Here is a 16,368-nt window from a genome sequence, read left to right on the forward strand (position 1 = left end):
TCTTGGACATCCATAAAGCCTGTGACATGACATGGCGACACGGTATACTAAAAAGATCGACTTCTTTTTTGGAGGACATGTATTACTGGCGGTGTAACTACCGGCGTCGTATGCCACACGTGTTTTTGTTGGAAGGGCTAGGAAGGGAGGCCGTATAATCTTTGCATGTCTCTTGTTCTTCCTGCGAAAACAAATTATAGCTGCTACAGGAAAATGACCACAAGTTTGTGAATCCTGGTCCAGATATGTGCGTGAGTGTGCACAAGAGCTAAAATGGATTGCGCAGTATAGCTAGGCGTCCGACCATGTTCTAAATGATCGGTACAGCTTGTGATGTCTATGGAAGATTAAAATATTTTCGTGTGAATGTGCATAAAATAATAATAACACTTACTATGGGTAAGATATTAAAAGTCAAGATATTGAGCATCATGAAAACAGGCTGGGCACTTTGTAATATCCATTGCTATGGTGTTGGACTGTTTCTCGCCAAACGTGCACCTTTTTCTGGTGGCGTACACAGTTGCTGACGTAAACATCGATTCACTATCTTGCGATAAATATCGAGGCAGTGAACAATGACTCTGGAAACCTAGTAACGTGATATTTGGAAACCAACCACTTATCTTGAACATCATTATAAGAGGTTAATAAATTAACGTTTGACTAAAAAGTGGATCGACGTTACTGTGCACTTATTTACTCGATCAAAAATGCATCTTTACAGTTTTCCATCTTTACGTTTTGAAATGGTGGACGATCCATTCAAATGTTTTCTCCAGTCATTTCTCATTTACGTGTATGGCTGCTAGTATAAACACCTCAAAAAGTATGAAGTTTATAAAACATCTGAAATAGACTATAATCAGGCAGAACTACATGTCTACTGAAGAAAGCGCGAACAGTTGCAAAGTTCACTGTGAAATTATGAATCACCTACGTAAAGACAATTATTTGACTGGGTGTACGTACAGTACATAATATTAGGACAGTTGCCTGTCTCCTACCTTACAGTTAATTTGCATTAATTGCAGGAAAGGCCTTCATCAACACCATTATCATCAATCAAAAACAGAATCGGAATCTACTTTCATGTCTGTGAAATACTGAAGGAAACATTTTTATAAGTGAGGTAACGCATAATTCCTTCCAGCCAGTTAGCATTTCAGTGCAATGTGCATTTGATAGGAAGCGTTAGGAGAAACACACCGAGGTGGTTTGGCCTTGTGGAGAGGATGGAGAGTGAGTGAATGACAAAGAGAGTGTATGAGTGAGATGGAGGAGGTGAGAGGAAGGAGGATGCCAAGGATGAGATGGAGGGATGGAGAGGTATCTGAGAGAGGGGGGTGTGAGCTGGGAGCAGGGCAGTGAAATGGCAGGGGACAGGGCGACGTGGAGGCGATTTGTTTGTGGCCACCCCTTACGGGATTAAAGAGTCTGGCGCTAGGTAGATATAGATTTTTTTTTTTCTGATTTGTCCTTGCCATCTGGAGATGATTAAATCAGCTAAAGGGAGACCCCACCTCTCACCCCTTGTAATGAAACGATTAATGAAGCGTATATGTAATCTTTCACTTTCGAAAATGCTCTCTTCAGCTGAATAAAATACCTGGATGCACTAGTTCCTAATGCCTTTCATACTAATAAGACGATTCTTTAATGTGATGGTGTGTGAGTGTACGTCTTTACCACACACACACACACACACACACACACACACACACACACACACACACACATATATATATATATAATTCCGAGACGGGCTTATTCAAGTTCTGAGAAATTTGGTACTTCGAGAGGTTAACTATAGCCTTCATTAACCCTTCCACTATTATACGGCTTTGCTAATCTGAATGAAGCCTTATGGCGACGGCAAGAATCAACTAAATAATGGACATCACCGCACTGTGAAGGGGATGGGAAAAGATGGCTACGTCTTTGAATATTTGGGTTACTACAAAATAATTTTTTTTTCTATCAGCACGTCATATATCACACAGAAGTCCTTATGATCTTTAAAGGATGCAGCCAAAATTTATTACAAGTTACAAAGAGAGTTAGAAATTTGGCTACAACAGTGGCTATGGATTTCTTGTGACTCTATGACTTATTAACTTTTTCTGTATATTGAGGTATCCATCAGTTGCAATGTAGGTGTCATTAAGCATTTTCTAATATGCCAAATCATATTGTAAAATATGTCCTGCTCGAAACCAGTGATACTTAACCTTTTACATGGTCGCTCCCCTGCTGTGCTCTGAATATCTTTTCTCAGTCCTTATTAGCAACCAGTTCTGGATAATTATCACATATATTTTGGTTGTATATTCACGTTACGGCCGAATTAGCACGACAGAACAGAAGTCGTGCTTAACTTAAAAAATTGCAAAAAAAACAACAACTAAATATTAAAATTTAATAACTTTGTAGCTAAAGAAGACGGTACGTTTGGCACCCCCCAGGAATGACTTTTCGCACCCCGAAAGGATGCATGGTCTCAGGTTGAGAACCACTGCTTATTATGCCTTGACTCATCAGAGATTTAGCTTTTTTTTGAACTTTGGTCTTTTTGTTTTCAGTAGATTAAATTTTTTTGGTGAAAAGAGAATAATGTTACAAGAAAGCTGACGATATATGGCATATCAGTACTAGGGTTATACATTATAAAACTGGTTCCATCTAATATCTCTAATGATGAACATAATTGTTCTCCAGTCTGTACCTCATCACTGTATATGAATCGGATCTTTGTGTATGTGTGTGTGTGTGTGTGTGTGTGTGTGTGTGTGTGTGTGTGTGTGTGTGTGTGTGTGTGTGTGTGCTTCAGTTTAGAGGATACATAATAAAAATCGTAATGAAAGTTGCTGGTTTACTGGTAGTGGGAGAGGCAGCTTACAAGTAGAGTGGTGGAGGGTGGCGGCCGGTAGTGTTGCGGCTCACGTACAAAAAGGTAGAAGTTACCAAAGTAAACATACAGTACAGAATAACATGAAGCATATACATGAGACTTTCAAAGACAAAAAAATGATACACTTTATGGAATGGTGAAACACTCTTGCAAACTAGGATGAAAAAGAATAAATGAAATGGGCACTAATGAGGTCGTGGCAGGAGTGAGGGAGGGTGGGAAGGAGCGGTAACACAGGGGTCGCCGCCCCCCCGCCACACTCTCTGGCTCTGCATATATAGAATATATAGTAGCCTAGTGGCATTAACATATATATTCGTATATATACATGCTGAGTATATGAAATGTTTATATGTATGCATATAAATGTGCATATATATGTAAGTATATGAATATATACAGCATGTATATACATATTTATATATACTATATATATATATTTATTTATTTATATATTTGTTTCAACTGGAATGCAAATCATATCAGCCTCTCCTCTGCGCCTACAGCGAGGCTTATACAAGGTTCACAATGACTCCTCATAATATATCCATACCTTACAATGGATCACGTCCACTCATACCTTATACTGAATCACGCTCACTCATACCTCACATTATTGACTCATACTTCACACTAATTCGCCTCACGCTCATACTTATACCTCACACTGACTCAAACTCACCCGTACCTTACATTTACACTTAAACTGACTCTTACACCACTACAGTATGATTCACGCCTCGCTGACATACCTTCCATACTACAGCCACACACCACTGAGTCATCATTGGTACTACTGTTCTCTTTAAGCTTAACCAGACTTACTCACATCAGCTATCTAATACCGGTTTGCTCTTCACTCTGTCACACATACACACATCTCTTTCACTTATGCACTCAAAAAGAGTCACCTCCCACACACATCTCTCTCACTCACTCTCTCACATCCTAACGTCACCCACGCTCTTACCTTATACTTCCCACTTCTTACCAAACATTCCCAACCAGAAATGTTTTTCTCTCTCATGGTCAGACTCCACACACACACACACACACACACTCATGGTCAGACTCCACACACACACACACACACACACACACACACACACACACACACCACTCAAACACAATATATATAGCCTACGCTTCTTAATTTACACTGACTCACGCTTCAAATGACACACGAAGACAGGAATAGGAAATTTATGACCCCTTCAAAAACTAAAGTTCAGTTACATATATATAAAAAAATAATCACTCGTCTCACCAGCGTAAAGCACAGACATGGCCACAGAATGAGTGAAGTGGCATAAACCTTTATTTATTTTAAAAGTATTATGGGGGTATTTCTTGAGTAATGAGTATTTTTTGAGAATGCTACTTTACTTTCCTCTCGCCACGGTTCACAGACACCCTGACCACATCATTCTGACTCAACATGATGAAATATGATAAAGCTATTGTCGACCACTGGCATATAAACACTGGAATGAGATGATCTGACACAATCTGAACCAACCATCATCACAAATTCAAACAATATTGTTCCTACGTTAACTGTGGGGAGCGAGGTGGGTCCTGGCGAGACAAGAGAGTGTGGTTGGTGACTATGGACGGGTCACCAGCAAGGAGCCTGTGGAGGTGTGATGCTTTACACTCGTCACCACCACCACCACCACCACCACCACCACCACCACCACCACCATCTCCACAACTGGCCTTCGTACTTCCTAAACTCATTCTCCAGTTTCTCTCAGTCAGTAAACTATCGCTGCTTCACTATGACTCTTGCTGCATAGTGGCATTATTTCTCAGTCAAACACACTTTTCAATTACAAAACTGTTCTAACATATCATAAAGAAAAAAATCCAGAAGGGTATGCTGCCTGACGGGAGAGTGTGTGGGTGTTGCACCAGGCGGATCACGTTCACGGGGACGGGGTGAAGGGCAGTTTGGCAGGGGTAGGAAGGAGTAGCACCGGCCCTGACCTAGAGGCGGCTGTGTCTGCGGCAGCCTAGGTCAGGACAGGTGAGGCCGGCCCACGTGAGTCTTGGTTCAAGTGTGGGCTGAAATACCTATAACAATGTCTGGTGAAAGACGCATAGTGTCCTCGCTCTAAGGCTCAGTCGGTGGCACGAGGCGTCCACCACTGCCTCACTACGCCACACCGGGCGTCTACTGCGTCCCTGCCGCTCATAAACGGCACACACTATTTATTACACATTTCTGGCTAGTAGTTATTCTATTATTTATTATCACACATGGAAGATTTTATAGGCACACCTGTAGTAGCCCTGGCTCGCTGCGTCCTGCACTGAGGGGGCACTGGCACTGTCTCTCACTCTCACTGGCCGGACGGGGCCGGGCGGGCCAGGGCGGGAGGAGGCTGTGTAAAGGATGGGTGGCAAGTCCCAGCGTGGATGTGGGTGTGGGTGTGGATGTGGGTGTTGGTTGGGTGCGGTGTGGTGGTCCTCCTGAAGGCGGTGGTGATGCGGCAAATCCCAGGGTCAGAACCTGACGATGTAATATGCGGGCACAGCTGAGTATTTTAAAATGGGCGGACACAGGGCGGTGGGCAGACTGTGAACACAGGCTGGTGGGCGGACACACACTGGCGGAGGCACGAGCAGCGGCGGGCGGACGTCACGGAGAGCGGCACGTGTGGGGCAGCAGACACGATCAGCGGCGGGGCGGGCGGCACCATCGGGCGGCACAGCGGTGTGGGTGAGGCGGCTCCTGGCCTGGTGGCGTGGCGTGGCGGGCGTGGCGACCTGTCCTGTCAGCGGCCGGGGCGCAGCACACCTCGCAGGATGGCGCCAGCGGCAGTGACCAGGCTCGGCAGCAGACTAAAGCGACCACGACGGTCGACACTTTACAAGTCTGTACAACAAGAACAACAAATAACAACACAACGACAACTTTTCTTAAAGTTATGATCACAGATCAGACTATATCCGAAGTTCGTCCCTTAGAGGAACGTGTGGCGCCCGGCACGGCTGCTCGGGCGCGCCATCACAGTCAACCATCACATTCCCTGGGGGGGGCGGTGCTCCGCGGCGGGTTACGCGCAGCCGCACTCCTCCACCACCATGCGCGGCACGTCACGCTTGATGATGTTGGAGATCTCGTCCAGGTAGATGAGGGACATGGGCGAGAGCTTGGTGGGGGCGCAGCACTGCTCCAGCGCGCCCGGGGGCCGGTGCCGCCGTACCTCCTCCAGCACTTGAGAGTAAAAGTTGGAGAAGGAGTCCGGCGTCCGGAACACACTGGCACACGAGCCTTTGCAGTAGTTGGCATTGTAGCCGCGGGGGGCGATGATCCAGTCGTCCCACCCTAGTTCTCTGAAGGATATATAAAGATTCTGCTTGCAGCACATTTTAGTGTCTTTATCACACTGTAGGGCACGACGTGAAAGTCGGCGTGATGGCGCTGGCGCAGTGTGCACCACCAGGAAGGGCCGGTGTGACGCCTCGGTGCGGCGCGACCCCGGCTTGTGCGCACCCTTGTATTTGCGGGCAGTGAAGAGCGCAGCCTCCAGTTCCCCACCGCAGCTGCTGCAGTCCACCAGCAGCCGCAGTCGCTCCCCAGGCCGCGCAAACCACCTCTGCACCGCAGACGTCACGTCCAGCCGCCGCCACCCAGCTCGCGACGCAGACAGATGTAATGACGCGACCATCTCTGTCGGACTCTGCAAAAAAATGCTCACATTGTAGCTACCATTTACATACAGTCTTATACATATCATACCAACATATTCTGTTATTGCACATCCTACAGTAATACTCTGAATATTTTCTTTCTATACAGAATATTTGCTGACATTCAGGTGCATGCTGATTTATGATCACTTGTTCCTTCATGCAATTTTTTAAATCTTAGATCTAAAGCTGAATCCATTACTCTTTTCGCTGCTTTTAGAACAAGTGTATTTTATTGGGGAAAACACAAGATGTTTTTGCTCAGCTAAGAAAAATCTGAGAAATAAAGGTTTAATGACTATCTCTATTAAGGCTTTTGCCAGAGTAGGTACACATTCCTAAGAATTTTATTCAGGCTAACACCAGATATTGCAGTTCTGCCAAGAGAAATCTTGGCAGCCATGGGGTTTACGGCTTTTACCAGATGAAATATTATACGAATGACTCACTTGTGTTAAGGCATGACATAATGATTATCTAGATTACAACTATTAAGCCGCTACCACAGTATCATGTGTGTATATATATATATATATATATATATCATCCAGACCTCCTGTCCCACCCTAGGGGAGGGTGAGGAGTAGCAACGTCCAGACAGCCAGACAGCCCAAGTTTGCCCAGTCCAATGGGTCATGCTTCCATTTACTCATCATTCAAGCCCCCGGAATCATGGCTCTATCTGATATGCCAAAAACCTTCACCACAGTCTGTAGCTTCACATAAACGTATCCGACAGAGTCAGTCCGAACGCTGTCACGATAAAATGGGGTGCCATATCCCTGACCATGCATTTCTTCTCACAATACTCATCCAGCCAGCTGGATCTCTTGTCAGTTTCCTTGCCTCACCGACTTCCATATCTCTCTTCCTCATACACTCATCAACCATATCCCTCCACCTTCTCCTTGGCCTACCTCACCTCCTCTCTCCTTCAAATTCTCTCAGATATACCTTTTTCACCACTCTATTGTTATCCATTCTCTCCACATGACCATACCATCTCAGTACACTCTCTTCCATTCTGGTGTCCATAGACTTCCTCATGCCGCATCTTTCACGAATCACATTATTTCGTATCCTATCCACTCTCCGTACTCCACATACATTCCTCAGGAAACCCAACTCCACTGCTCTCCCTCTTGACTTTTCATTTTCATGCCGCACCAAAGTCTCATATCTACAAGTCAAAGTTGGCACTGACACTCCTTCATTTAAGCCTCGCGCAACTGCAACAGCCAAGCTTCCGTTTCTTATCAAGGCCCTCATAGCACCAGCTACTTTCCTTCCTTCTGTTACTCTACTTTCCACTTCTTTTGCACATTTTCCTCTCTTTTCTATCGCTGTATCCAGGTATTTCAACTCCCTAACCAATTCCAGTCTCTCTCCATTCACTCTAACATCAACTGGGAGTCACTTCCCTCTCGACTTCCATCATTTTACTCTTTTCTACATTTGCTCTCAAGGCACGACACTCACAGACATCAGCAAAACTCCACACTTGTCTACCAAGTTCTTGTCCGGTATTTGCAAGTAGCCCTGCATAATCAACATACAAAAAATTTTACACACACACACACACACACACACACACACAGAGGGGGAGGGGACAAACTACCTTATTAGTGTCCTCAGCTAGGAAGCGAAAGACCCAGAGTGTAGTTCTGGGACGGTTTTGGTCGTGATGTCTTGCCCCTGGCGCCCTCCTCACGTACACCCACAGCATGGCCTCCGTCACCCTCAGCGATCCCACGTCAGCGTCGCTCTGCGTGAACTCCAGCAGCGTATGGTTGTTTAGCTGTGGACCTGCAACAAGAAAATATTGGTGTTAGAGGTGACAACCACGTTTTCATTGTATGTTTACTATCAGCCAGTCATTTATTGCCTCATAAGAAACATGGGAACAAGTAATTTATAATTACTGTGTGTGTGTGTGTGTGTGTGTGTGTGTGTGTGTGTGTGTGTGTGTGTGTGTGTGTGTGTGTGTGTGTGTGTGTGTGTGTGTGTGTGTGTGTGTGTGTGTGTGTGTGTGTGTGTGTGTGTGTGTGTGTGTGTGTGTGTGTGTGTGTGTGTGTGTGTGTGTGTGTGTGTGTGTGTGTGTGTGTGTGTGTGTGTGTGTGTGTGTGTGTGTGTGTGTGTGTGTGTGTGTGTGTGTGTGTGTGTGTGTGTGTGTGTGTGTGTGTGTGTGTGTGTGTGTGTGTGTGTGTGTGTGTGTGTGTGTGTGTGTGTGTGTGTGTGTGTGTGTGTGTGTGTGTGTGTGTGTGTGTGTGTGTGTGTGTGTGTGTGTGTGTGTGTGTGTGTGTGTGTGTGTGTGTGTGTGTGTGTGTGTGTGTGTGTGTGTGTGTGTGTGTGTGTGTGTGTGTGTGTGTGTGTGTGTGTGTGTGTGTGTGTGTGTGTGTGTGTGTGTGTGTGTGTGTGTGTGTGTGTGTGTGTGTGTGTACTCGAGGCTGAACTGATTTATCTGGCCCCTCCTGGCTCCCTGCCTTGCCTGCCTGCCAGCCGTCCCCTACACCCATCACTGCTTCTCCTTTCAGCCAGCAAGAGCCGCCCAGGGTATTCACGCCCATGATTTATGTGGTATGATTAATGGGTCGCTACGCCGCCACGACAATAAGGTTATGTGTGTCTCCGCCGCCAGGGAATACCGCCACCATCTTGAGGCCGCGTGAAGCACGGCGTGGAGAGGCACCGATACTCATACAACCGTAGTCTAGTTACCATTGGCGATTTCGTAACAATTTTCCCTTGGCGACTAAATTTTCTTATATGATACTCTAATATTGCACTGTATGTTAGTTATGTCTATGAAAATCGTAAGTGGTCTGCGTCAGTAATAAACATGAGGATTATTTATTTGTCAGAATTCTCAAATGTCAGGACCAACATGCTTAGCCCCGGCTCCTACGCTCCTCATGGGGCAACGTAGGATTGGATGATGGATGGTTGGTCAGAATAGATAACTGATGAAGAGTGATTATGAAGTCTTCTAAGCCAACGGGAATACGGCCAAACAATTGATGGTACAGTCCTATGTTGTACTGCAAACATAAAAAGTGGGGCTGGAGGAAGCACCCACTGTAATATACTCATACTGTAAGAGTTTCAGATTTCACTCCGGGACTAATTACGCTGTATAGGCTATGTTACCGTATCAGACACTTCTAGCATCAACTACGAAGTATCAAAGTGTAGTTCATCTCCAAGAGTTATTAGCTGTGTTCGCCTTTTTCTTTCTTGGCGGGGGAGGGGTTAATATTTTTATCAAGACGTGAAAATCAACTTCATCTTCAAATTTGGTGACATCACACCCTAAGTTCCCATACCTTAGCACAGCCACCACCTGTGCCTCAGTGGCCTCTTCATGTGTCACAGTACTGCAATCAGTCTCTTAGGTCGTATTTAATTCCTTCAGCTCAAGAAAGTCATTTTTATTTTGTACAGTATTTGCTGCCTCCTCATAACTAAGCTGAGCTGAAGATTGCCTTTCCGAACTGAAGGTATTCGATGTGACCTTCATTAACAGATTCATTGCAACAGGATTCCCAAAACTGAATAAAATTGTCTGGAGTTAGTATGAATCGAAGTATAAAATACGCCACTGAAATGAAAGGATAAAAACATGAAGAAATAGAGATCGGTTGGCAACAAGGCTAAGGGGTACAAAGGTCGCTGTAGCCAACCCCTTCAACCCGAGGATGTCATTCTCACTACCTCCGGACGATTTTACTCAGCTTAAGAGAGCTTTTCTCACTGAAGGTGTTGGATGCAAGTTCAGTAACCACTTTGTTACTCGAATGTCCTAAACTGAAGAAACCGTCTGCCACAATCAGGAATAGATACTGAATTACACACTCGGGCTGAAAAGGTCAAGTGTGGCGTAATAAATGAGGACAAAAGGACGGTCCCGAACCCGAGACATGAAACCATCGATCTGGATAAATAGGAACTGGAATTCTCTCAGTTAGGTGGTTTTATGACATGACTTTCTGACGGACCTGGAACGAAGCTTACCTCTCCCTAGTAATGAAGGGGTTAAGGGAGGCTTTATCTAACCTCCCTAGTACACGCAGCCACGACTGAGCTGAATAAAATTGTCTGGCGATAGCAAGAATAGAGAAGTACGTCATCATACTGAAGGGCATCATGGTTAAATATGGACCCTGGAATAACACACATCAATTTATTTATTTCTGTCAGAGTACGCTATCATTATTTTGGTCTTGCTACTACCAGTCCATACTCAGTTTGGAGGAGACCCTTTTTGAACGAATTAATAAAAATCTCTACCCATCTCCACCAGTTCAAGAAATATCCCCACAGATGAATAAAACCATCAGAATAAAGAAAAACTAAAGTAAAATAAAATTAAAATAAACTTTCTAGTTGATGAAGTTAAGTATAGTTTGTTGTCGATAAAGAAACCATCGTCATGGCCCAAGTGGCATCGTATCCAGCCGGTAATCTCTTCAGTATTTCATGCCTTACTAGGAACTCACTTGGGATTTCAGTGCATAATGCAGAATTTACGACTAGAGCAGAATGACCCATCATTCCTTAAAAAGAATCGTAACTTTCGATTGGCTTTATATCTTTCCCGGACCTCGTAGATGAAGTCCATAAAACACTGTGTCCTAAGAGAGAGAGAGAAAAAATCTTACTAGTGTAAAAACTGTGGGAAAATCAAGCCACGCGCAAAGGTAAAGGGTGAGATAATCAACGATAATAAGCCAATCTCCAATTGCCCTTTCCGGCCCAGAAAGGCATGAGACCATGTTACCGTAATCCGGACCATATAAGTCGAAGGAGACCCTCCTATGGCTACGAGAGTGTTATGTACCTAATGAAACCCAAGGCCACATCTTGGATTTGAACAACAGCGCATAAACACATGGCTTTCCCCATCTCAAGAGGTCTACCACCAGACGACCGAGTGAAATAGATCAACTCTGTGGCACGAAAAAAAGTTAAACGAGATGAAGGTTAGCGAGTTAGTGGAAGAGAGTGATAAACGGAGAGTGTGTGGGCGTGACGTGGGTGGTGTGGGTGTGTAATGGAGAGTAAGAGCGGGCCAGTGTCTCCCAGAGCAACACGGGCCTGTCGCCAAGATAGGGAGGGGGCGGCCTCGCTCGCCGGCACAGTCACCCCCACTCTGACTCGCATTCTCGTGGCCTTACCAGGATTTTTGGCACCTCTTCCTTAGCGGGTTTTTTTTTTTTTTTTCATAGTACATCTTGTAAATCTCTAATATTTTACTAATGGTTTTCTTTCACTGACATGGATAAATCTACAACATATGAACGAATATTAACATTCCATATACAAAAATAAATTGGCAAGGAAAGGTGCTACTATAGTGCGTTTGTTCCTGCATGACAATAATCCCTTACTCCTTTGGCTGGCGGCCAAGTGTGGTCGGACTGTAGGGGTCTATCAAACTAGTAATCCAAAGAAACATTCTTACATCATAATTAAGGCTCATCGAATATCATGGAAACACGGCACAGTAGTCAACTTGTGGGAGATTCGGACAAGCTCCGCCAAAGCAAAAGCAAACCCCTTACAGTAACCAAATGGCCTCAGTAACTAAGGAGACTCATTCCTACCTCAAAACTAGGCCTCATCGAATTTCAGGTAACCTCGACTTAGCATTCAAACTGTGGGAGACAGTTTTGTCAAGTGAAATAAAACGACTCTTGCGATCCTGCTAAAGCGATGAGAATACGTCCCCCTCACTATAGTTTTCGTGGTTGTCCTCTGGCTCCTCCTCCACCACCACCACCACCACCATCTGCCTTCATATTGACTCGCCGCAGCTGGATCAAGGCTGGCACTCTCTTCTCTCCCCCTCCCTTTTCCCCCCAGCCTCTGTGTCTCCCTCCCTATTCATGGTCCTCCTCCCTCTCCCCTCTTCCCCTTCCCTACATCCAATCTCTCCCCCTTCATACGTTTTCTCCTCCCTCCCTTGCCCCTGTTCTCTCTCTCTCTACATCCACTTCTTCCCCCATTATCTGTGTTTCTCCCCTTTCCCCGTACCCACTCTATAGATACTCTTCCTCTCCTCCATATCCTACCCCTTTATCACCCTACCACTCCCATTGTATTCTTATCTCCTTTCCTAATACACCTTTTACACCTTTCCCCTTCCAAGTTGTCATTTCCCCTCCCCCTCCCCCCTCCCCCCTCTCAACAGCCTTTCCCCTTTCTCTATATCCCGTCTTTTCCTTTTACCTTCTCTTCATCTACCCCCTCCCTCTCTCCTCCACCTTCCCCCTCCTCCCTCTCCATACTCCAGCCCCCCCTTCCTCTCCCTACATCCTCCTCCTCTCTCTTGGCCACATTACAGTGATTAGCTAGATAGCATTCAAAAAGCGCATACCTCCACCAACTCCAATAAAATGTACTTATTTCTGCATGATCCACCTCAAACTCTAACCAGACAATACGTTCACGGTCTCATATAGTCAGTGAATTCTACTATGTTGGTCTGCCTTGTTACGGAATCTCAGACAGCGAGTGCCTTCTCCCACGGCAATAAACTTTATGATTTATTCCCGCGTCCGGATACGGATCCACCTCAGAGTTTAATAACTCCTTCTTTTTGACCCACTGCCCACTATTTCCAAGATGCCACTGAAATCCAATAACAAGTGTTTTGTGCACAGACATTCAGACAGACACGGGTGAATACATAACTTCCTCCCACTTCGTTGGCAGAGGTAATCCGCGCGCCACTCTCATGGTGGGTTTCACAAAGGACTGCTGGAAAACCGAGGGCATCAGCATCCCTTCACATCTGTTTTAACTTCCTCACGATCGGGACATTTCTAGTATTCTCTCCAAGCATAATGCCAGGCGATTATATTCGCTAAGAGTGAGTACCATGAGCCAAAGGGTGTTAATACATCAGCTGTAAGAGCTCCCCCTCGCTCACTGCAAATTCTTTACGACATCAGAGTCAACTTTCACACCTCCAGCGCCTCAGATCGTAGTCATCAAAGCTCTTAATCATAAAGTGCTGGATAAAGAAATCTCCCCAAGAGTATACTCTTATCGCAAAATATTTAGTGTTTGGTAGTCTCTCACTGTAATAATCACTCTGGCTTGGCTGGTTATAACGTCTATGGTAACTGCATGATTACAGACAAAAGATTAAGCAACCAACAACCAACAAAATTTAAGCTCAAGAAGGTTTGTGGATATGAAGTCGGGTGGTTGGCATATCCTCATCCTGCCTTTCTCCATCCTGTGAGGCGGCACCAGAGGATGATATGGCTACAAAACTCCCCTTTACTTTTACTCCTCTGACGTCCTCCCTGTTCCACGAAGCCCTTCCCTTCCTTTCATCACCAGCCTCCTTGGCTCACTGGGCCATATTCTCGTGGGTTTAGGAGACTCAGGACCTCTCACTGGGTGACTTATTTTACACATTCGTATTACACAGAAACTGATGTAACCGTCAGGAGAGTAATCAGTTTTCTTTTCTGTTCACACACACACACACACACACACACACACACACACACACACACACACACTCATACACATCTATCTATGTATTTATCTATCGACATAAATAGATATGCTTGTATGTATGCATGTGTGTGTGTGTGTGTGTGTGTGTGTGTGTGTGTGTGTGTGTGTGTGTGTGTGTGTGTGTGTGTGTGTGTGTGTGTGTGTGTGTGTGTGTGTGTGTGTGTGTGTGCCTAATCAACATGTATGATAATATTACCTCACAAATGAATCAGAAGTCATGGTGTGCTGGGTTACAGCACAAGCATAACTATCAAGGGGCCGAGCGTTCGATCCCACCTAAGGGGCCTCTGGTTGACGTAAGAAGGACAAGTGGTCACAAACCGGTACACACTCCAATAAAAGTCCTATAAATAGAGGCAGCGTCTTGGTCCTTCAAAGAGGGGAGTGCATGGCGTAAAACTGCATCAGCATTAACGTGCACAAGACCGGAATAAACTGAAAGGAGAGACGCAAGGGAGCCTCCTTGGTCAACAGGACCTCTGCTTTTCTCCTTGCCAACACATTAGCTTTCAAAGTCGCCGCCTGCCAACTTTTCGGAATTCGAGCTTTGCAACATGACGACTTCTCTTGTTGCATAAATCATCATCTCAGTATGTCACTTCACTCAGTTTATTAGTTAACTTAGTGCACTTAATAGACTAAACTCCGACTTTCTAACATCACACTCGCAGTTCTATTTTTGTTCTAAGCAGTTTTTCCATTCTTGAGCACCAATGATAACCAAATCACTATCTGTTAATAATCCCAGTCCTCATCCTCTCCGTACATCAAGCACCCATGGCTCAACATCTGCCTAGCCTCGTAACCAGTCAGTACCCCACCCTCCCAATCTCATCAACACTCCACACCTCATCCTGCTACCTTCATTACCTGCAAATTTCCTTCACCTTTTGATTCACATTACCTAGTAGCTTTTATACATGCCCATCTTGTGACACCTCTCTCTCTCTCTCTCTCTCTCTTTCTCTCGTCCTCCCATGCTCTCATTCATCCCTACATCTCACTCCTTCACTTCCTCTCTCTTCTTCGTTCTTTCACATTCACCTTCACTTCTCCCCTTCCTCTCTCTCTCTCTCGTCCTCCCATGCTCTCCTCAGCCTCACTTCTTCACTTGCTGTCTTCCTTTCTCATTTACATTCATTCCCCCTCTCTCTCTCCCTCCTTCTCTCACCCCCTCCTTCACTCTGCGGCTCTCCCATCCTTCCCCTCACCACCCTCCCTCTAAGCTAGCACCCCATACATGTCCTCCCAGTCAGATATTTCAACCCAGCCTCGGACCAGCGGAATCTCCAAGCCTGTGTGCCCCGCGACGCTTCATGACAGGAACGGTACTGACACACACACACACACACACACACACACACACACACACACACACACACACAATGATATATATGCAGAGAGAGAGAGAGAGAGAGAGAGAGAGAGAGAGAGACAAACGTAACACGCGCAGCAGATAAATGGGCATCATAAGTTCCCCGCCTTCCTAATCATATCCGCAGTGCCCGAGAAAGGGATATATGAGAGCGTCCACGAACGCCGCCCAAAGAGAATGAAACTTTGAGCATGGCTGGACGCGCGGAAGGGGTGAGCGACGCTGGATGGAGTGCCGGGTGAATGGAGTGCCGGGTGAATGGAGAGCTGAGGAAGACACTGTTTGTGGGAGTAGACTTTGTGCCCCTGTATCTGTGCCTCCGTCTGTCCCTCTTTCCCTCTGTCGTTCTGGCTGGCCTGTCTTTCTTTTTCCTCCGTCTCTTTGCTTTTGTCTATCTTCCTATATATCTGTCTATCTATCTGTCTGTCTGTCTGTCAACACTGTTATTGGCTACATCTCCCATCCACTGTTTCTTCCCTCCTATTCTCTACTCTACTTTTGCTTTCACGTGTTTACTCACGTGTTTACACACACACACACACACACACACACACACACACACACACACACACACACACACACACACACAAGCTCTCTCTCTCTCTCTCTCTCTCTCTCTCTCGTCCAGCCATATACACAAACCCTTTCCTCCTAAAAACGCTGTCTCCTCCCCCCCTTCTCCAGCCCCCTCCCCCTCCCCCTCGCAATTACCCTCTTCCCCCTTTTCCTCCTTCCTTTTCTTGGCCTTCTCTCTCCCTCTCAAGGTCAGAGCATTTGCGAGGATGACAAAAAAAAAAAAATGCTGATGATGAAAAATAAAGATAAATTAACTGGGAAACCTCGTAGCTAG

The 16,368-nt window shown here is 45.5% G+C and overlaps 1 protein-coding gene across 1 annotated transcript in view; it reads right to left on the reverse strand.

The window, feature by feature from the left end:
* Nucleotides 1–5,885: 5,885 nt before the first annotated feature.
* LOC145398907 (inhibin beta B chain-like) overlaps nucleotides 5,886–16,368 on the reverse strand; it is a 309,549-nt gene continuing 299,066 nt past the window's right edge. Inside the window, exons 2-3 of the mRNA XM_080271628.1 lie at nucleotides 8,229–8,416; nucleotides 5,886–6,600 (exon numbers count right to left, since the gene is read on the reverse strand). Coding sequence (XP_080127754.1) covers nucleotides 5,974–6,600; nucleotides 8,229–8,416 — 815 coding nt within the window. The 3' untranslated portion in view covers nucleotides 5,886–5,973. The remainder of the gene's footprint in view (nucleotides 6,601–8,228; nucleotides 8,417–16,368) is intronic.

This window comes from Coenobita brevimanus, chromosome 47, assembly GCF_032717465.1.
Source record: "Coenobita brevimanus isolate Jiangsu-jjx chromosome 47, ASM3271746v2, whole genome shotgun sequence".
NCBI classification, from domain to species: domain Eukaryota; kingdom Metazoa; phylum Arthropoda; class Malacostraca; order Decapoda; family Coenobitidae; genus Coenobita; species Coenobita brevimanus.